General features: G+C 39.3%; 1 protein-coding gene across 1 annotated transcript; it reads left to right on the forward strand.

Moving 5' to 3' along the window:
- The first annotated feature begins 4,383 nt into the window (after window positions 1-4,383).
- elavl1 (ELAV like RNA binding protein 1) lies at window positions 4,384-20,571 on the forward strand. Its single transcript, NM_001005461.1, is given in 6 exon segments — window positions 4,384-4,442; window positions 8,220-8,401; window positions 9,845-9,948; window positions 10,532-10,685; window positions 17,538-17,763; window positions 19,959-20,571. Coding segments are annotated over 5 exon segments (981 nt in total). The 5' UTR covers window positions 4,384-4,442; window positions 8,220-8,229; the 3' UTR covers window positions 20,284-20,571.
- The last annotated feature ends 2,926 nt before the right edge of the window (window positions 20,572-23,497 follow it).

A 23,497-nucleotide genomic window follows, 5' to 3' on the forward strand; every position in this document is an offset into this window, starting at 1 on the left:
AGAATGAGGAGCGATCAGAGCGAAGAACAGGCGAGAGCTGTGGGGAGCGGGGTTTGAGAGTGTGGCGTTGCGGGTTGGGGGTGCTCGGTCGCGAGCGTGGTGTATTTTGGTTGTGCAGGGACGATGCTGGGGGAGCCGGGGGTGAAATTCCAACATGGCGGCCACTGCAGGGTGAAAAGAGAGGAAAGTTTGAAGGCACATTTTGGGACAAGGGAGGGTTATTTAAAAAAAAAAAAAAAAATTGCCGATCTGCTACAGGCAAGGGGGCTCAACAATATATTAAGGCCTTTGGTAGAAGCCTTTCCTTGCTCTTAAAGCATTTTGTCAGAGCTGTAGCTGGGCCAACCTTTGGAAATATAATATCACATGCTAAACTTAGAGGTTTACTAGGGTCATAGATATAGCTAGCCTCTTGCTGTTGGTTTGCATCCTGAAATGCTTTTTTTTTTTTTTTTTTACATTCAGAAGTCCATTTGGTATCTTTCTGCAAAAATGTAAAGGTTGCAGCAATGTGGACAGGTTGAAAAAAAAACCTTCCATAGTAATTTAGCAGTCCTAGGAAAGAGCGCAGTTCAGACACATTTGGGTGAAGACCTAATGCATCTATACAGTATCCTAAGTATTTTGATAACACCCTATCTAACAGTTCACTGCAACACATGAACCTGTAATTTAAAATGTCATCAAGAAAACAGACCACATGATCTATTCCTTGGAGAATCTAATCCATAGAGTGTTGAAAGATTGCTGGTGTTGTTTATACTCTAAAGGGTAATTGCTGGTATTGGAACCAACCCTTATGTATGTTGATGGTAAGATATGGTTTTAAATCAGGGTCCAGTTCTAACTGTTGATAGTGATTTGATAAATCAATTTTACAAAGTATTTGCCTCCAGCAAGCGTTACAAACAAGTCTTCTGCATTTGGTAGTGGGTAGGGTACTGGTTGCACACAGTGATTGACAGTGACCTTGTGCCTACTAGTTCTTTCTTTACAGGTTATTTTAAAGCATGTGGCATGTCCTAAAATCACATTTTGATAAATCTGCCCTTTATTTCACAAAATTGAGTACTGTTGGTACTATACTTTCACAAAGAGGAAATGACAATAGTGGAATATCTGAATTTAACTTCAAATGGAAGATGAGGCTGCACTTATAAAGCGGCATTTATCAACTTTCTGATTTTAGTGGTTTTATTTCCCCTACAACTATGTAGAATCATTCCAAATATATGGTGTTACTGTTTCCTTAAGTATTTCGTGAAATTAGTATAATCCATGATTTTTGAAAACGAAAAAAATACTAATGTTAGAAAATGGCATTGTTGACATTGTTTCATAGAAATATACTATACATTTTTAGAACTGAGCCCTGCTCAGGAAGCTGGCAGTTAGGTCACGGACGGGGAAGGTGAGCAGGAGAGCTCAACCCGAACTTGTTGGCGACATGCAAGTTATGTGCTGAGGTTGGCTGGAACCTGCCAGACCCACGGGTATTGGGCCAGCCTGCACAACACTTTTGTGTTCTAACAGGAACTTGCTTGGAGGACATTTCCAACTTTCAGCTTCCTGGTGTAATTCACTGTTGTTGTTCATTTGGGTTTTATATAAAAGTATGAACAAGATAAAACATATTATATTGGAATTTCTTTTATACACTTGAAATCTTTGGTATTACTGTTCCTTTAATGCGCTCAGACATCTTTCTATGCAAGTGCAATATTTTATTGTACTTCTTATGATGATAACAATAAGTATGTATCTGTGTGGACCATCACAAAAAATCTGACATATTGCATATTTTTTTTTCCTTCTTTCTACAACCTTTGGCACTGATCATTTATACCAAAATTGTTTTTTATTTTTATAAAAGTGCTTACAAATATTTGACTACAAGTGTCTCAGAAGGAATACTAAAGAAGAGGCTTAATCATTGTGGATTGGGTACGAATATTCTAGTGATAAAGAATACATTCTGTGTGTGCAGATTCACCCACAGAGCCCCTCTAAATCGGATGAATTCTGTTCTCAAGCTAGCCTTAGTTACGTCAACTATAGCCTTGAAGACAGAACCACCTATTTCTGTGCTACTAACTGATATTTCTATGCCCGTACACTGGTAGACTGGTAACGCCTATGCTCATACATTTCTCATGCCATACAGTTTGTTACTGTCACAAAGTCTATATAAACCCTGTGCTGTCTTTGTTCTGTAGTTCTATCTTTTGCTCAGAACCCACGTACAGGTCTAATAAACCTTACCTATTTACCTAAAATGACTATCGGTTTCTGATATTTCCATAACACTAAGCACCCTCAGTGATTATAATTTCCAACTTTGCTGGTGCTCCTCTTTGCTAAAAAAAAATGCCCCAGCCCAGGGTTTTACTATAGGAAAAGCCACAATGCTGTGGCTCTCCCTACAATATTCGCTGAGATCTTTACTGCTGCTCTCTTGGTTGTCATATAGTTTTAATTTTGTTGTATTGTGAATGTGCAATGTGTAGGGCAGCACTTACGATTAATTAAGATGCAAGGTACTTTGGTACTTCCTATTATAGTACCCACATCTTGCAGCCTAGAGTGTTCTCCAACACGTTGCTCACCAACCCCTTGGATGTTGCTCCCAGTGGCCACAAATTAGGTGCTCATTTTTGAATTTCTGGTTAGGAGGCAATTTTTGGTTGCATAAAAACCAAGTATAATGCTAAACAGAGCCTTTTGTAGGCTGCCAGTCCACATAGGGGCTATTAAGTAGCCAATTAAAGCTCTTACTTCTACCCATAGGAACATTTTTCATGCTTGTGTTGCTCCCCAACACCATCTCCATTTAAATGTAGCTCATAGGTATAAAAGATTGGGCATCCATGTTAGAGAGTTTTTGCAAAGTATGGGCTGCATCTTCCTTAGTTGCCCTGCACATGAATGATTCACCAGAATGGAATGTGGGCAAAAATGCCAATGCCAATGCGTAAGAGCCCTTAGGATTTACTTGTCCTTGAGATATTAGGGCAGGGATCCCCAACCTTTTTTTTTTTTTTTACTGTGAGCCACACTCAAATTTAAAGAGTTGAGTAGCAACACAAGCATAAAAGTTCATGGAGGTGCCAAATAATGGCTTATATTGGCTATTTGGTAGCTGTTATGTGGACTGGCAACCTACAGCAGGCTCTGTTTGGCAGAACACCTGGTTATATTGCAACGATAACTTGCCTTCAGTCCAGGAATTAAAAAATAAGCACCTACTTTAAGACCACTGGGAGCAACATCAAAGGGGCTGGGGAGCAACATGTTGCTTACGAACCACTGATTGGGGGATCACTGTATTAGGGTATTTATAGAGCTGTCAACTTTCTTGAATTCAGCACAGGGGAGTCCATGGCTCACGCCAGTGGGCCAACGAAAATTTATGGTACCCGGAAGTGGCGCATGCTGCACAAATGCTTCTGTTCACATCACCGCTTCAGTACTGCATATGCATGCGCAGAATTTGATGTGAAGTTTGGGGGATTGCAAAAAAAGTGGGGAGAATGCAACAGGAGACCAGAGCACAAAGGAAAAAGTGGATAACTCCCACAAAATAGGGGGCTTGACAGCTCTGTAATTATTTAATCATATATTCCTAAAATGTGTACATTCATAGCTGCTACCCAAATTACTTAAGTAAAAGTTTATTTAAAAGTTAACTTTTTGCTAATGGACAAAAATGTTTAGCTGAAGAATTTGAATGCTTAAGAATTTGAATGAGGTAATGCAATAAAAGTTACAAACAATGCTCCAGAACAACTATGATCCCCAGGCAATCAGAGTGGTAGCAAGAGCAATAACCTTGAAATGAAACCGTTTATAACATACATTTTAAAAAAGAAGGTTTGCCACTATTCGGGAGGGCGGCAGATTACACATTATAACATACAACCCTCTTTGTGCTATATGCGCACCTTAGGTAACTGCATACGTAAAATGTATCTATGTTAAAATGCCCAAGCTGTTTCTCTCTACACACAGATTCCCTCGTAACATTGTTTCCAAGCAACTGCTTGTTTTTTTTTAATTCCCACGTATAGGTAAAGATGCTCTATATAAATTAAAGCAAGCACGCAATGCCTGCTGGGAGTCAGAGTACCGCCACTCTCCCGCTCACTCTCACAAACCATTCCATACTCTCTGACCGGATATGGCGCCTAAATTCCGCCCTCTGATAAACACAGATATTGACCAATTGCTTTAGACTGTCAAAGGCGCCAACCACTTAGGAATGGAAGTGGGCGGTGCTAGCGCCGGCGCTGGTGAATTCCGCCATGTTGGTTTCTTTTTTTTTTCTTTTTTTTTTTTTTTTGGACCGTGTGACGCTAGAAACTCGCTCGCTGTTCTGGGAACGTCCGAACCGGGACACGGACCGAGCCGCTCAGTAGTCTAATAAGAGCGGGAAGCTCCCAGAGGTAAGAGCTGTCCGAGTGTTATATCCCTTAGCGTTAAGCAAGAGACGCCTCAGAATAGAAGGGAACGCGTGTAGTAGGGTAGGCCCCTAGTGCAGCCCGCCTCCTGGGTACGCTTCCCTGCAGCAGTGCTGAGGGGGAGGGAGCGCGGCCTAGCCATACAGTGAAGTTCGCTGCAGAGTCCTGCTTTCTCTGTTGGGAGTGAATTCTGTTAAAAGATTGGGTTGTTCTCTTTTTGCACTTTTTATGTCATTAAAAGATTGCTTTTCGTGGATGCTGACAGTTCTTCTCTCATCCCATACTCGCAGTTGGGCTTGGAGGCTTTGTGGGGACAGCTTGTTCAATTGTCTGAGTACTTGTTCTCTTGTGTGCCCTCAGATTAAAGGAGCGCAGGGCTATAGTTTATTCACCGGTGCCACAGATTACAGCAGCTCATAACTGCTCTGTGCTTTACAAAGAAGTTGCACTGTAGGATTATTTGTTGAATTGCACCTTGGAGTTAGAATAGAGTTTTGTTATTGGATAGATCCAAACTCCTCTATCAGGCCTGAAATTCTACATTTTAATTCTAAAACATAATAAAAATGACTAATCGTGTTTATTTCTTAGTTGGCATCGGAAATGTGCACCCTTTATCTACTTTTTGTACATTTTATCCTTATATACTTTTCTCCACAGCAAAAGTAGAGACCCCCCCCTCAGATGCAACATTTAAACTAAAAGCCATGGAATGAGCACAAGATGGTAAAATTTGGTACTGCAAAATAAGTGGGACAAAATACTAGAAATTCCTCTCCCCCTTCAAAGTGAGTGGGAATGAGTGAAATCTACAAGTGACTGGCTCTACACTCTTCATGCAGGGCGCTGCATTTTCCAGCAATACATGCCTGTCATTAGACAGGACCTGTAATGTGATTTGTGCTCATTGTAAATTGGGGGTAATTGCTAGCATTTTGTCTCTCTCCCATAAAGCAACAACCATACACTGCTTGTTTATCTAGGTTACCAAATGAGCAGATCTCCCCAAATGCCCACCTAAGGTGGGTGATATTGGGCTAATTTGATCGTTGACCTAGGGCCAAGTGGTCAAATTAAAATAGCGTCCATAGCCGCAGTTGGAGCAAGGACTGCATCAGTGAGCCAATGCGGTCCCTGATCCAACGGAAAATCAAACCTGCCCGATTAAGATCTAGCCAATTTTAGGCCAGCTGTCAGTCAGGCCTGTTGGGGGTGCCCATACAGGGGCAGATAAGCTTTAGAATCGGTCTGAAGGGCCTGAATCGGCATCTGAAATCTGCCTGTGTATGGCCATCTTTACTATAGGGCTACACAGGTCACTAGGTGCTCAGCGTGATCCTGCTTTAGGCACTTAGGTCTTGTTAGTGTTTGAAAGCAAAAGGTGCGGTAGATTTATGCTGCAAAAATGTGGATTGAATACACTTTTTCCCTTTAAATGTGTGAAGCTTGCTATATACAGTTCAATAAATTATGATTATTTGGCAGCTTATTGGCCCACATCTGGGGACTGACCAACTGTTATCTTGCTGAAGATCAATACAATATTTATTGGGCTTGTTTGAAATTCCTGCTAAATGGGAACCACGTCAGCTTGTTACTGTGGTCAGCTCTCAAAGGGGCTGCATAGACCTGCATTAAGATCCAATTGTTGGTCCCTCAGACCAACAACCAGATAAGCCAGATTTAACCATGCATATGGATGACCAAATTCTGCAAAGATGTTTGGCTTGGTTAACAAGCAAGCAGCTTTGTTTGTGCATGGGCAGCTTTAGCTCTAGACCTGTAAGGGCAAGTACAGATGTAGCGGCTACAGGAGATTTGTTTTTTCCTGCAGGCAACAAACTATTTGAGATTACATTTTAATGGGGATCGCTGCATGTGATACACATTCTATATTACTTAATTGTGGGAAAATGCTTCCTTCTGCATTCTCAGCGATCCAGCTTAATTGCGTCAAAATGCAGAAGAAAACATTCCCACAATTAAGCTGATCAATTCATGTAAAGTGTTTTACATGTGGCGATCCACATTCTTCTGGGTTTAAAAGGTATTTTTAGATTTTGTTACCTGCAGGAGAGGAGATCGCCCGTCAGCAAAAACGCGTGATATTTCCCTAAATAAAAACAGTACAGTCTTTGATTCAGATTAAAAATAGCTGGTCTTTTGAATCTTGTGACTTCTGATTCTGTTTTAAAATCGGTGCCCAAAGGCAAGATGGGAGTGTTAAAGGGACGTTTTGGAGATCCACTTGAAATCTGATTGTTGTACTACCGTAATTAAAAAAAAAAATATGCTGTGGCAAAAACTGTCAAAAAGCCTTAAAATCCACCATTGCTTTACAATTTTAAATTTACTAGTAAAGAAGCTCAAGGGGTTTATATTCTGGTGCAGAAAGGTGCAGCGCAATACAAAGTGACCTATACACCCGATTTTAAAGCCATTGTTCCATACTTTGCTGCTGACAGAACCCTGTCCACAGTGTTTGGTTACTACATATGCAGATTCTGCAGCATGTTATGTATTTCATGGGATTCCAATTTTTAGCAACATCTTTCAGTAAAGTTGTAGTCTAGTCACTGTAGGTTACTACCCTGGCCAGCATTAACTTCCTTTACTCTAGCCATGGGAATTAAGGATTTTTCTGAGAGAGGAAGTCAGACATCCAAACATGTTTACAAAAAAGGAGAAAAGAAATCCCACATTTCTTTTGATAGAGGACTCAGTGCAGCTTTTCTGTGCTTATGGCTGTATTTACATTTGACCTTTCTGCTTACTTAGTTTTAAACTTTTCTTCTCATTTAGTAGATTGTTTTCTCTGCAGTTCTCCACAGTTTAAGTAACATTCTACCTACTAAGGAATCCTTTTTTGGTACTGCCCCAGTAAGTTTAAGGAGAAGGAAAGGCTAATAAAGAGTAAATACCGAGCTGCAGGTTTACCTTTAGTTCTCTCAATAGTGCCCTTAAGTCTCCCCATATTTCACCTGTTCAGATTATCAGAAGCCAAACAGGAAGAAAAAATGCTGAGTTGTGTAAAGAAAGTTCCCATAATGACTCACCCCTGCACCGAGACCCAGACCCGGTGTACATGCTCAGTTTGTAAGACTATGTGGAAGCTTCCTGTTGATTGGCTCAGATCCACATTCCTAACGGGGGAAGTGAGTTGTTAGCATTCTTGAGGGAGGGGGGAGAAGAAGAGAGCTGCGTGTCTGGCACAGGAAAACACACAACAAATCTTTTGACGGAGAACTCAGTGCAGTGTTTCTGTGAGTGCTTATGGCTGTATTTACATAGACTGTTCTGATAAAGCTTACTTAGTTTTTAACTTTCTTTCTCCTTTAAGCATTTTTATATTTTCATAATTTAGCTTTTCTGCTTGCAACAGCATGGTGACTGTCAGGGGATCAGAGCTCTGCCTGTCACCACCCACATTCAGATAGAGGAAGGCAGCGAATCGATTATATGTCACAAGCCTAAGATCAGAAACAGGCAAAGGATTGTAATAGAATGTTCTACCTTAAATATTGACAGTATAGTAACATTGGCAAAACCACTATACTGTGTGCAAGGTTGCTCTAAGGAGCACCAGGCCTGGGTCCAGGGTAACTGGTGTGTGCATAACAAGTTCCTCCCCAATTAATTGTCCTTTTGTTGTCCTTTAACTGTGCTAAGTTGACCCTGTCAAATTTGGATGAAGTTTTTTTCTTTTATCAAATTTAAAAAAAAAAAAAAAAAAATCTAAACTGGAAATATTTATCTTCACAGGTAATACAAAATGTCTAACGGTTATGAAGACCACATGGATGACGTGTGCAGGGATGACATTGGTAGGACCAATCTAATTGTGAACTACCTGCCTCAGAATATGACACAAGATGAACTGCGAAGCCTTTTCAGCAGTATCGGAGAGGTAGAATCTGCAAAGCTTATTCGGGATAAAGTTGCAGGTAGGGCTTAATTAATTAAAAAAACCCAGGTGTTTAAACCAGGTCACCACTTCTTTTCGCTAAGAAATGCACCAACCTGTTGTATTATACTAGTAAGCTCCACACTGCCACCTTGTTGAGGGTCCCATGTGTCCCTGGTGGCTATGCATGTGTGCAGTAGTAAAAGTTTAAACTTTTGCTCTACTGCGTATGTGGGTCACCCAGGGTCTTTTTTCATGTCCTTTAAGTGCTTGATTGCTGTAGTTTGTATAATCTATGGTGAATGCTTTCAAGGACCGGACTTCCAGTGCTGTGGATTTCCAGCTTTCATTTTGATGTATGACAATCCTGATGTTTACTGGCAACAAGCAGCATGTCAAGATCCAAAAACTTGTCTTTTTTAGAATGTTTTAGTTTGTCATTTTATTATGCAACTGTAATTAGTGTTAAGTGGTTTCCCTTACTAAATTTATACATTTTTCCTATAAATACATGCATTAAAATTGTGGTTTTGACTCCTTTGCTTGCTGTGCTGCAATCCTTTTATAGATAGCTAGAATTTTAAGACATCCATACATTTGCTGATCTTGCACTCTGTTCACCTGATCAGGCTATCGGGTGAAAATGGCAGTAAAAAGTTCGAGGTGCTTTTTATGTTATGGCCACCTTTCTTCTTCTTGTTCAGCTTTTCAGCCCAAATGATCAGAATAGCGGGTAATCTATAACTCATCTTCACACTTTTAATTACTGTTGCTAGCTTGTGCCGGGATGAAGATGTCAACTAACGCCATGTCATTATGTTGATTGGGCATTTCTGAGACCTTGAGTTTACCATTTAAGGCGAAGAATTAGGTTATTGAAAATTCCAGGGCGTAATCATTAGCATCCTACTGACATGACATTGACAGTAGACAGGTTTACATAAAGCTTGGCAAAACTTTATAGTGGAAAGGAAGACACCTAAGAATAGTTGGGTCTGCCATGTATTTTAGGTTTTTACACTGAAGAGGAAGAGAATTACTGTCTCCTATTTAAAGAAGGAAGGAAAGGTACAATCAGTGGGGGGTGTCAAATTTTAGGAACCCCTGTAATTGTAATCATTTACCTGATACCCATGGCCAGTGCTCCTATTAGCAAAAACTGCACCGGCCTGGGGTACCTGCGAGGGAACAATCCTCTTTCTGCCATCTTCTTTTTTCACAATGCCCGGGCAACACACGCAATAAAGTTAAAAAGACATGTAACACAAAACACATAAGACTGTCTCTTGGATAAAAACATTCTACTTAAGAATTCCACGTGCCTGGTTGGAGGATTGCTTGAGTGCCTGCTCCTACTTTATGTGTATAATTCTAATGAAGTGTACTGTATACTCTATATTTGTATTTTGTACAGTTGTGACAGTCATTTGTTGTGGTTGAGCTGCACATGCATAGTTGTAAAGATTTAAATTCTGTTTTGCAGGGCACAGTTTAGGCTATGGTTTTGTGAATTACCTTAATGCAAAAGATGCAGAAAGAGCAATAAACACTCTTAATGGCCTGAGGCTGCAATCAAAAACTATAAAGGTAAGTCTAACTTTGTGGTTGCAAGTGTTTTTATGTTTGCCTAAATCTGTTTAAAGGAGAGGTAAAGTCTGACAAGTAGAAATGTTTTTAGCTAAATGTACCAGCCCAGAGGTACAGTGTACCATAACAATCAATATCCATATATCTAAACATATATCGCAGCTTCTTTGCTGCTCAAACACCCATCATCCATGTCATCTCTCCTTTGGGATCTAAAAAAAAAATTAGACAGTGATATTAAGCAAAACTTTTTAAACAAAGGATTTACAGTTGGAGTCATAACTGATTACAGGTTCACAAACTCCCAAGGCCTCTAACTGCTTTGAAAAAACACTTTTGAAAATATTGGTATGCACAATCAAAGCAATAATTAACCTTTGTTGTTGGCCTTTTGAGCATATAGCAAGCCTGGATTTGCAAAATTTGTTGACTTTGTCCATATTAATAAACAGTTTGAGAAAACTTTTTTCTTTGCATGTTTAACGTTGAGCTTAAAAGGGAAAAAAAAGCATTTGTTTCTTTGGAATTTTGCCTGGCTATGTTTTTTTCTGGTGGCTAATGCTGGTAATTTTTGTTTATTGAGGTCTCCTTTGCTCGTCCAAGTTCAGAATCCATTAAAGATGCTAATTTGTACATCAGCGGGCTCCCAAGGACAATGACACAAAAAGATGTAGAAGATATGTTTTTACCTTTTGGGCGTATTATCAATTCAAGGGTGCTGGTTGATCAGGCAACAGGTAATCCCAATTTTACTCTTTTGTATGTTTATTTTCCCTTTTTATTTGTCTGATGGAAATATTAAAAGGAAATTGTATATGTTCATCTCTTACTTTGTTCCCCCTAGGAAGATGATCATGTCCAAGCTTTTTAGTTTGACTTGTGCCACACAGGGACTCTATGCTTGAAGAATCTGCAAGTTGTGCCTGCACCCAGAAGTATTGCTTCACCGGGGTGCAGACACACGCAGACTATTTCAGCCAGAATCAGCTTGAGTATGCAGTTTGGGGCTGAAATATGATGCATCTGCCTTCAGGCAGGTGCAAGCACAACTTGCAGATTTTTGGCCTGCGTTTTTCTGCTGGCCAAGAATCTGCCTGTGTGGTTCTAGCCTAAGTCTTTTCTAATCTGCTATTTAATCTTATTCTGGCTGTCCAAAAGATACATTATCTTACATAGCTTTCTTGTTATGTTAAATATCCTGCCAAGAAGCCAGCCTAAAAAAAACTTAAGGTGGGCGTACACAAGCAGATTTCAGGTGCTAAATCGCAACCTTCAGACCAATTTGGAAGCTAATCTGCATGTGTATGGGTCTACCTGATCTATATCTGGCCTAAAATTGGCCAGATCACGATCGGACAGGTTTGAATTTCCCATCTGATTGGGGACTGTATCGGCTTATTGATGCAGCCCTTGGGCCAGTAGCCCATAGAACCGCTGTTTTGAATTGATTGTTTGGTCCTGGGGCCAAAAGATTGAATTAGGCCAGTATCACCGACCTTAGGTAGGCATATTGGGAAAATATCTACCAAACCAGCCTCGCTAAACTAGTGGATCTTACCATATGGCCACCTTAAGCATAATTATGTGAAAAGGTGCATTGTACAGATTTTGCAATATTTCAGTGCTAAAACGCAATCTGAAAGCTTTGTGCAGCCATTCAGTTAAGTAAAATCAATTAACTTGTGCACTTAGGTGTGATCAGGAATGGGGGGTGGATCAGTGACCCCTATAAACACTGCAGTTGCTTTTTTTACTTTCTTGTATGCACATTGTACTGGCAGCAGATATAACTATTGACTGTGTCTCCTGTCAGCCTGGCATTGCTTCCTATGCCTGTGACAGTGCTGCAAATCTAACATAGCAGTATGTTAGATTTGTGATATGCTGAGTGTGTTCCCTATGCCATTGCAAGAGAGACCTTAACCAACGACCTTTCAAATTATGCAACTGGAGTGCAGAAGCAGTCAGTGAATTGGTCCAATAGGAACAAAATAAGGGCAAAGCCTGGACGTGATGATGTAATCATATAGTAAGTTCTCAATGAATGAATGGGAATGAAACACGTGCAGTATGAAGCAAGGAGGGAAAGGAAGGGAGAATACCTTTTTAGAGATGGCTGCCTGTTCTAGAAAATGTGAAGTAAGTGTGACTGAGTAAATATTTGATTAGGTGAGCCAAAAGTGTGGCGTTTTTACTAAACAATAGGAGGACTATTGGCAGTAACGCTTTTTAAATTTTGACTTGCATTCTCCTTGTCCAAAAGATGTCCAAAAGGTTCTTCATTTAGAGCAATAACACTTGTTTCCCATGGTGACATTTAAATGCAGTTAAAGGGGTTGTTCACCTTTATAAAACATTCAGAAATGTAACGGTTCATGTACAAAAAATAATCAATCTTTGCCGTGTAAATGGTTAACAGAAAATGTGCAGTTTGAACCCTCATTTCATTATGGGCCCTATGCTGGGGGGGCAAAAAATGCTACAGTCACTGCTGTACTTCCTTGTATGATGTCACACATAGTGCTGGTAGAAAAAGCTTTAAAGGAACAGTTCAGTATAAAAATTAAACTGTATAAAATAGATAGACCGCACAAAATAAAAAATATTTCTAATATAGTTAGACATCTGCCCACTCCAGTCTTTATATATTACATTTTTGCCTAACATAATAGCTTTCTGGCTACTTCTGCTTTCAGCTCTTAGTGACTTTAGGGGGGCCACATGGGACATAACTGTTCAGTTAGTTTGTGAGCAAGCAGGTCAGATTCAATAGCAATGTAACTGAACAGTCATGTACCATACTCCCCCCCCCCCCCCCCCCCTCAAGTCACTGATTGGTTACTGACTTCTAACAGCTTTGAGAGCTCTAAAAGAGGAAGTGGTGTTATGGCCATTGTGTTAGACATCTCTTGGAAAGTTGTCCTTAAAAAATATTTTTTGCAGGAAAAGAATAATGTGTTCTTTATCACAGACAGAGGAAAACACCAGGCAATATGATTCTGTAGATACCACTAGGTTTGAAAATAGGAGCACCTTCTACCCCATTTATTTTAGAGGACCTCTAATAGAGGCTTATCAAAAAAAGTTGAGGAAGCTCTGTGACAATTACATGGAGAAATTACTAGACCGCTACCCTCTAAATCTGACTGGGGAAGAATGGAGAGCTCTCAAGGAGCTACAAGCAGACAAAGGGGGGATGGTAGTGATACTGGATGTAGAAATGTATACATCGGAGGCACTGAGGCAACTTAAAGATAGAACAGCATATAAAGTGTTAAAATCTGACCCTGCAAAGGAGTTTGAGGAAATTGACTATCTTAATAGAAGAGGCATTTGAGGGAGATTTAATCACCAATTTAGAGAGAGAATATCTCATTCCTTAAACATCCGGTCATTTCAACTTTCTATCACCTTCCTAAGGTGTGCACAAGTAACATAGACCTCTTATCGGTAGGCCCATTGTCTCAGGTATCGGCTCACTCATTGAACGTTTTTCTCAGTGGGACGATGCGTACCTTCAACCTCTGGTTTTACTGTTTGAGAGTTGTGTGCAAAATAATACACATGTCTTAAAAAAAAAATTGAATCAGGTAGGTTGGAGGGATGGATATGGATTGGCCACATTAGATTTGGCCTCCCTGTATTCATCTATCCCACATAAGAAAGGGCTAGTTGGCGATTAATAATCACCTAGAAAAATACAGCCAATATTCTAGTGGTTTCAAAGATTTTATTTTATGGGCAATTGAATACCTTTTGGAGCACAATTATTTCATATTTTACTCAGAGTTTTACCTGCAGGGATGTGGGGTTGCTATGGGAGCGAAATTCACTCCCTTCTATCCCAGCCTATATACGGCTTGGTGGGAGGAGTCCCACCTCTGCAGATTTGAGGACACATTTAGGGCCCTATTTATTAAAGTACGTCAGGTACGAAATACAAAAAATTCGTATTTGTTCATACTGTGTGTATTTTCTGCAACTTTTTTGTACTTTGCGCAACATTTTTGCAACAAAATCGATTTGTCGCGCAGCGTACAAAAGTTTCGGATTCATTCAAGCTTCGGTATCTTGACTTTCCTTGGGTCAGGTTGGAGCTGCAGAGTGCCATTGAGTCCTATGGCAGGCTTCCAAAAACATGCACAGAAGGATCTATGATCTATCAGACTATGATCTATAGCAGTGCTGTCCAACTGGCGGCCCGCGACCCCCCTCTGTGTGGCCCCCCACCTGTCTGGCTGCTTTGATGGCTTACTCTTGTGTAAGCTTTAAATAGTATCAGTACTGAGATTAACTGCCCCCCCTGCATGGTTCTCACCTCAGATTCAGGCTGTAATCAGGCTGTATTGTTTAAATATGTAATCCCCTGTGTTGTTCACACCTTTTAATCTCTGCATTGTTCACCCCCTGCAGTGTTCACACCTCAGGCTCAGGCTGTAATCACCCCCATTGTTCCCCTGTTCACACCTCAGGAGCAGTAGAAACCCACAAATAATCCCTGCATACTACAAAAAGAACATATACTGAGGTGGTACTGCAATTAAAAAGTTTTTAAATATATAGTTATTGAGCAGACTGTAGGAGCAGTGCCAGCATTGTGTCACTGTAGGCTGCCTGTGTGTGCCATACACACAGGCAGCATAGGGCAAGCAGAGTATGGCACACACAGGCAGGGTAGGGAAGGCAGAGTATGGCACACACAGGCAGAGTAGGGCAGGCAGAGTATGGCACACAAAGGCCAAGTTTGGCACAAACCAGCCAAGAATGGCACACACAGTGAAAGTATGGCACACGCAGGCAGGGTAGGGAAGGCAGAGTATGGCACACACAGGCAGGGTAGGGAAGGCAGAGTATGGCACACACAGGCAGGGTAGGGCAGGCCGAGTATGGCACACACAGGCCAAGTATGGCACACACAGGCCAAGTATGGCACACACAGGCCAAGTATGGCACACACAGTGAAAGTATGGCACGCAGGCAGGGTAGGGCAGGCAGAGTATGGCACACACAGGCAGGGTAGGGTAGGCAGAGTATGGCACACAGGCAGGGTAGGGCAGGCAGAGTATGGCACACACAGGCAGGGTAGGGAAGGCAGAGTATGGCACACACAAAGGCAGGGTAGGGCAGGCAGAGTATGGCACACACAGGCAGGGTAGGGAAGGCAGAGTATGGCACACACAAAGGCAGGGTAGGGCAGGCAGAGTATGGCACACACAGGCAGGGTAGTGAAGGCAGAGTATGGCACACACACAGGCAGGGTAGGGCAGGCAGAGTATGGCAGGTTTTTGCTGTACTACAACTATTAAAATGGGTATGGTCATGTGAAAACATGGGTGTGGTTTCAAGTGGGTGCGGTTTCAAAAAGGGGAGTGGTCAAAACTGGCTTCCATTATCGGCCCTCCACCACGTAGGTCGGAAAAATTCCGGCCCTCGGTACAACAGAAGTTGGACAGCACTGATCTATAGTAAGCCATGTAGTGGGAACACACTTCTACTAGCCCGTTCGTGCCATCCAAGAAATTTGATCGCACACTCTGAGGCATAGCCCACACCTTAAGGGACAGGTTATCTGCTAATTTCTTTAAGAATAAAAGTGGATGTGAAAGGGTGTATTACATGTGAACACCTTGAAGTCTCAAGGGAATTTCGGTCATCAATCACAAATAAAATAGAATACAGAACTTTATTAACTGTAACAGCACAGCAGTAAAATATCTAGTGACATGTCAGAAATGTAAAAAACAATATGTGGGATGTACAATGCGGGCCCTAAAGGACAGGGTCAGAAAATGTTGAATTTGTTACAATAAATATAAACATGAAATAATGTCACTAGACATTTTGCAGAATGCAACAATAGTGATGAAAAAATTATTTTAAGTACAGGCAACAGAACAAATAAAAATTGGAAGGAGAGGAGGAGATACCCTTACCCTTCTCCATAAATGTGAAGTGTTCTGGATTTTTTATTTCCATACATGTATACCTTTAGGTAGATTTTGCTTTTGATGTGACTTGCTTTGTGTGAAAAATATACTGTTTATTTTATTCTTTGTTTACTTTTACTCTGTAACACTGTGATATGTATTTTTTAGCTTTGGTAAAACTGACTTTTTACTAGATGGAGTTAACTCCGTGAACTGAAGTGTCTGTAAAGAGGGGTAGTAGTGAGGTGTCTCACACTGATTGGTTTTAATCAAGCTTGGTGTATTTTATACCATGTATTTATAGCTGTACAAATAATCATTTTCTTTGAGCCTATGATTAAGTGCTGGATAAGCATGAAACGCGTCAGGCTTTGTACATGGGGTTTGTTTTAATGGATTATAATATAGTTGTTAAATTGTAACTTTTTTGATTGTTGCAGACTTAATTGTTAAATTGTATTGTTTCCCTCTTTTGGTCACTAGAGGGCCGAGCCTGCACATTTGAATCTGCCTCTGATCCGTCATCTGCTTCAGTGTGTTCTGTGAGAGTGATTAATTTGCATACACTCAGCTTTCAGTGCAGGGAGGAGAGGGCATGGCTCAGCATTTGAGGAGGGAAAGAGCTGCCACTTTTTAGGACTTGGTGTGCCAGCATGCTGTAAGGAGGAGTCTGTTATCTGTAGGGGTTTATGTGACTTGATGGAGGTGGAAGGAAAAGTTCAATACTTAATTTCTGTGTGTGTTGCTGTGTATGTGGGGAAGGGGAGGGTGAGGAGATTGTGCCTGCTTGAAGGAGGTCTGACACAGAGAGGGGAGTAGGCAGGGAGCAGCTATGTGAGGAGCAAGAAGTCTATAATTCACATGGAGGGAGGAGGGGTTTGTGGAGTGTCTATGTAAGAAGGGTAAAGTTAGAGTTGGACTGAAGGAGGCCTGTCACATGTGGGGAGAAGTCTGGTTTTTTTCTGGGGGATGGTGGGGAAATGGCTGTGTAAAGTAGGGGTTTGTGAGAAGAAAACAAATTTTTTTGGCATGGGGGGTGCAGGTGAATAGCGTTATTCAGAGGGAAAAGTCAGTCACTTTTGGCCAGGATATATAATATATATATATATATAAAATAGTAAGGGCAAAGCCTAGGAGTGGTGGTGTAAGCAAATAGTTTCTCAGTTTGTTTGTCAGGACGAAAATAGGCCACTCCCATCCCTTCAGAAAACTGACCAGAGAGACAGGTGAAGGACTGACTTATAAGGTGTAAAAATCAGCTTTTACAATGCACCTTTTGCTTTTTTTCCCCCTAACACATGGAGAGCATTTTTAGTGGGTTTTATATGATTTGCACATTGAAAGTGAAACAATCCGATTAACATAGCCTGTGCTTTTCTATCTGTCTCCATTAAGGATGCAAATCCATTATTTTTGGATTTATTTTTGGGTTTGGCTGAACCCTTCTTTAAATATTTGGGTGATTACCGAACCAAATCCGAATCCTAATTTGCAAATGGAAATAAGGCTCTGTGTTCGTTTGACCAAAAGTCATGTGATTTTAAGGATTCGGGGTATCAAGACACTTGAATTTAGTCGAATCCCGAACCATATTTTGGATTCGGTGTATATCTAGTCTCCAGACACCATAAAAAAAGAAAACCCTTTTATTCATTATTTCAGGTTTGTCCCGGGGAGTTGCCTTTATACGGTTTGATAAAAGATCCGAAGCTGAAGAGGCCATTGCCAGTTTCAATGGACACAAACCACCTGGATCTTCAGAGCCTATTACAGTAAAATTTGCTGCCAATCCAAATCAGAACAAGAATATGGCCCTTCTTTCACAGCTTTGCCACTCTCCAGCTCGACGATTTGGAGGGCCTGTCCATCACCAGGCACAAAGGTTCAGGTGAAGTAACAATTGCGCTTTTAAAAGATAATTTGTTTTGCCATGATTGAGGTTTTAGAGAACTCCACAATCTATTGTGAAATATCAATTGATAGCAGTTTGTCTACCCTTTGCTCTTCTCTTCTCAGATGTTTGCCTAGCTGCAGAAACAGTGTATTAGTAGTCGGCACTCTTCCAGCCAATACTCCAGTTTCCGATATGCATTTTATACTACTTGTCGGATCTTTTAATTACAGAACATGCAAACCGTGAGAGTTGTCTGCTAATACTGTGGCTGGAACATAGGTGCTTGCATTTACCCATAGAAATTAATCAGTTCTTTGTTTTTTTGTTTTTTTTTAACTTGTAGTAAACTTTTCAAAGATAATTGGTTAATACTGGTGATGTAATTGAGCACCTGTGTTGGTATATAATATCAATATTATTTTAGTGGCGTGGGTATTGGTTGAATGATACACATAGGGATGGCGTCTAATCCGAAAGCCCATTTTTAAAAAATGGTTGATTCTAGTAGCCAAAAGTAATGGTGCCCCAAATTACTGAAAGACCTCTTATATTTGGGAGTGCAGGGAGAATTGCACTGGCAGCCCTAAATTTGCTTTTAAATTAAGCATCAGTCTGTAATAGCAGGTTGATACATCGAGAAAAATGGCATAAATTACCTTAAAACTAATGCACAAAAACTCCTTTGCAGGGACTACATCCCTATGGTAATTGCCTGCAGGTACCCACTGACTAATGCATTTTCAAGGAATAATTGTGTAGTGCAAGCCATTACCAAAGGTATAAATTTTATGACCAATAAGTGCTAAGTGTGAAAACAACTAAAAAAAAAAAAAAAACACTAAATAATTGCCAGTCCTAAAAAGAGCACTTATTTCAATTACAAATGAACAACTCTTAAACTTACGGTGCCAAGAGGCTATTTACAATGCACCACTGTCTTTAATGCACATCAATTCTTCTATACAATGATAATGTGTTTACATAACACAGTAGTTGCTCTAAGGGCAGACGTAAATGATACTACAGATTGAAAAGAAACCATCATAGTCTGCCTTTAACTCATATGAGCCATTATGATCTCTTCCAATCCATCACTTCACAAGAAAAAAAAAAAAACAGTGGACAAAGCTGAGGGAGGGCTTCAACTGACTCCTGTCAGCTAAAGATGGGCTTGGAAAATTATCCTTGTTAGTCAGGCAAACTATTAGGGTTTCCTTTTAAATTTGTAGCATCTGCTGTTCAAGTAATGTTTATGCCCCTTACATAAGCCCAGATGCATTAGCTCATGTCAGAAATATTATGGGGTTGTCCTTGGTATAAAAACTTTCATTCAGTTCTCCTCATTTTGGAGAACTTCTGACTGAAATTATGCCCCACAGCAGTAACACTCGCCAAGTGCCATTACCCTGAACTTCCATTTGTGCATCTTAAACTTGTCATTTTAACCAGTATAAAAAGTTGTTTCCTTTAAATGCACATTGTACATATAACTTTAGTTTTATTGTCACCCATTTTATGAAATAAGATTCTACTTTTCAAACATCACTGATTTGTAGCATAGTTGACACTTTTTTTTTTTTTTTAGATGCTTTTCAGATAAAAAATTTTTGCTGGCCAAGAGGAGTTATGTGGTACAGCAATTAAGACCTGAACCATTTTCTTTACATTTTAAATATTCTATATTGCAAAGAATTGCAAATGCTTTAAAAAAAAAAAAAAAAAAAAAATTTAAGCGTTCGTTGAATGGTAATGGTGAACATAATCCATTGATAACAGGAAGATGTCACTTAAGCTATGTTTATGATTAATGTTTCTGTGTGCATAGTTTTATTGATACTTTTCAATGATGAGATCACTCATGTTTTCAGAGTTCTTTGTAGAACACAGCTTTTAGAGTATGAGACCAAGAGGAGTAATCCTACAGGAATCAGAGCCACTTTCAGGTGTATACTAAGTAGAATTTGAAATGAGAAGTAATGGGATTGGTTAAATATATTTAAATGTGCATATACAGCCAAAGTGACGTTTTGGTCCTCCTTGGGATCTTTCTCAAGGTTTCTCATATATAAAGCTAATGCTTCACCAGGAATGCAGCTTAAGTTGTTCAGCAATGTATAGATCTACATATTTGATAATGTTTATTTGCTTCACCAACCTTTTTCTCTTTTTCTGTTTTACTTTTTTGACAGGTTTTCTCCAATGGGTGTAGATCACATGAGCAGCATATCCGGTGTAAATGTTGCAAGCAGTGCATCTTCTGGTTGGTGCATCTTTATCTACAATCTTGGCCAAGATGCCGATGAAGGAATCCTTTGGCAAATGTTTGGGCCTTTTGGAGCAGTCACTAATGTCAAGGTTATTCGTGATTTTAACACCAACAAATGTAAAGGTTTTGGTTTTGTGACCATGACAAACTATGAAGAAGCAGCAATGGCTATCGCAAGTCTTAATGGCTACCGTCTAGGGGACAAAACCTTACAAGTTTCCTTCAAAACCAGCAAGTCACACAAATAACTTGCTCTTAAAATTTTGTATGTAATAGAGAAATTACGATCTGCTAAGTTGGGGGGAGGGGAATCCATTTTTGTCTTTTTTTTTTTTTTTCTGTTAGTGTTCTCATTGCGCCAATTTTCAAGTGTGTTTTGTCTTATCAAAATGAAAATTTTTTATACTCTGGGGATGCAACTTACATGTTCAAATGTTTGAGAAACCCCATCGTGTTAGACCAATTTTAAGTTCCTTAAGTTATTTACTTTAAATATACAAATAAAATATGGATAGATTTGACTAAAATATACCCTACAGATGGTGTTAAATTGAAGCATGCTTGAACCTTGAAGATGTTTTAAATTCTTGCTCTGTGGGTTGTTCTATATTTCAGACAATGTGTTTTTTTGTTTTTTTTTTTACCTTTAATGCATCTGTCAAGTAGGCAGCCTTTTTTCATGGTTACCCCTTCCTATAGAATTTAAAGGCTTATGATATTGAGTTTAGTACTTGCCTGCAGTTAAGTTACCCTAGAGCCAACAGAGATCCTTTCAGGCTTCATAAGGTAAACATCATTAGTAACAGCATGTCTGTTTATTACGTGCAATCCCGTGTAGGACATGACTAATGACTGTGATTTGTCTTAAGTAGTAAATTACCATTTATATTTTGGTTTTAAATGAAGGCTTATGTTGGCATGTGTGGAAACGTCACGGCTTAGACTCTACCTTGCCCATATTTTGTTAGCTGTTGGGATTGTAAATACCTGAGTCCAAAATAAAATACGCCTTCTGCCCCCCCCCCCATCTCATCTTGATTCTCCTGTTGTAAATGAAAACAATGAATAATGGAGAACAAAAGATGAGAATCTCTACGAAGCATAATTTAAACTGTAAATATATATCTGAATTGGTTTAATCTGGCTGAATACTCTCCATTTATTCTATTGGTCCTTTATGGGACCCTATTTCTGAGAGAGAGATAAACTTTGCTCAGTTTTTTGTTTTGTTTTGTTTTTTTTCAGTCTGAAAGTCTTTTCTCTTTTTGTTTTTTTTTGTTTTTTTTTTTCTTCTTTTCATTAGCCCATAGAATGATAGGGATGGACCAAAAAGTTCATAACAAACTATTCCATTATTATATTTAAAGGTCTAAGGAGAACATTTATGTAGCCATTCTTGACTGATTTTTATCTGGCATATAATGTTTGCCTTGTGCACTCCGTCGTGGTACACATAAATTTCATTTAAATAAGCATTCAGTTATTATATGAAGTATAATTCGGATTAATATAGATATCTTGTTTGTACTCCTTAAACATTTGAGCATTGTTTAGTTATTTTCCCTTTGCATCCCGTTATGACCTTTGTTTTCTGCTTTATGGTTTTTTCCTCAGTTTTTTAACATTTAAAACAGCAGAACCTATTTGAAATTAAATATTAACAGAGTTTGATTCCTAGTTAAAAATCTAACACTCTTCCCAAGCTTTGTTCCTGTTGATTTTCTTTTGTTTTTTTTTGTGTTTTTGTTTTGTTTGTTTTACTTTTGCATTTATCATTAAATTTGATTTTGTTTTGCTCAACTTTTGTTTTTTTTGTTTTGTTTTGTTTTTCTTTTTAATAATTTGGTACCTAGGGCATTGAATTTATTTCTTTTTTAGGTTACATATACATTTCAAAATATCTAGCTGATAGTGGTCCTAACAATTAATGATAAATTTATGCTTTTGGAATAAATGAGATTTATTTTTACATATAATTTTGATTGTTTTTCCCTTGAATTTTACTGTAGCAGCACAATTGATACTACAAATATCTTGTTAAACTTGTTTCATCATCAGCATTTTCACCAACTAGTAAAAGCATCATAAACTGGAGACGCATTGTAGAAAGTATTGGTCCCCCTTTATATACCCACTGTGTGTATGCTCTGTAGAGCTAGAATTTTCTTCCTTTCTCTACTCATATCTGAATTGCATTTCAGCATATTGTTCAGGCTAATTTCTGATTAATAGGCACTGTGACAATGGTAACTACATATTGATTGATAATCAAGACTGCAGGTTCAAAACCCAAAGATAATACACCAGGTACATGTTTGGGCTCTATTTGGAAGTTTTGGGACCTTGGATTTTCCAGATAAAGTTTTTTCCCCCCCATATATGGTTATCTATCTTAGGATCAAGTACAATGTTCTGTTTCATTAAAACAGAGAAACAGGGCATTATTTTAAATCATATAAGAATTATTTGCTTAAAGTGGACTTTACGGGAAATTACCTTCCCTTATTCAGATATTTGCATTTTTTTTCTTCAGATACGAGAATCCATTACCTATGTAAAGTCTTATTAATAACATTGTCAGTCCTTTTTACTTCAGCTATTAATTTATAATACATGTAGTGACCTACTTGAATTGTTTGCAGTGCAGATTTTTCAAAAATATTTTTTTATGTAATTTTGAGGACAGTTTGTTATATACTGTCTTTACAGCCAATTTTTTTTTTTTTTTTCATATAATAGGTTTTAGCATTCCATTTTGGAATATGTGCACTAAAGAAAAATACATTGCACAGCCTCAGAATGACTTTTGAGTTTGTCTATAAAGGGGCAATTATTCCCTCTTTGTTCAACATAAGTGCAATGAATAGGGCCGCGTCTGCCATCCCGCCGGCGACTTACATGTTCGCCGGTGGGATGGCAGGGGTAGGCAACTCGGGGAGATTAGTCGCCCGCGAACAGGGAGTTTTATCGCTGGCGACTAATCTCCCCCGTGTGCCAGAGCCCTTAAATCCTTGTAATGTAAGATAATTAGATACAAGTGCACAGATAATCGCAAAGTGGAAAGAGACGGGTTGTATAGTGGTAACCAGATTACCTGGTAAGGACAAAACTTGGAGTAGTTGCCCTGTTTAGATTATGAAATAACAAAAACGATTTTTGAAAGCACAAGCCATATTCATTGAACTCTTGGTAACAAGGGAGTATACTGTCCAACACATTGTTTAAGTAGCTTATTTTCAGTTTGAGTTTATTACAAAAAAAAGTTGTTTTTATGATATTTGTACTACTAACTTATTCACTGGCTCAAGCAGCCTACCTCTACATCGAGTAAAGGCAGTTCTGCAACTCACTTATTTGTATTATCTTTTGGCTACCAAAAGATAATGGATAAAGGAGTTAGGAAAAAGAGGGCTTGCACAAAAGTCTTTATTCTACATCAGTGAAGAGGAAATGCTGTTTGAG

This window comes from Xenopus tropicalis, chromosome 1 (assembly GCF_000004195.4).
Source record: "Xenopus tropicalis strain Nigerian chromosome 1, UCB_Xtro_10.0, whole genome shotgun sequence".
In the NCBI taxonomy this organism is placed as follows: domain Eukaryota; kingdom Metazoa; phylum Chordata; class Amphibia; order Anura; family Pipidae; genus Xenopus; species Xenopus tropicalis.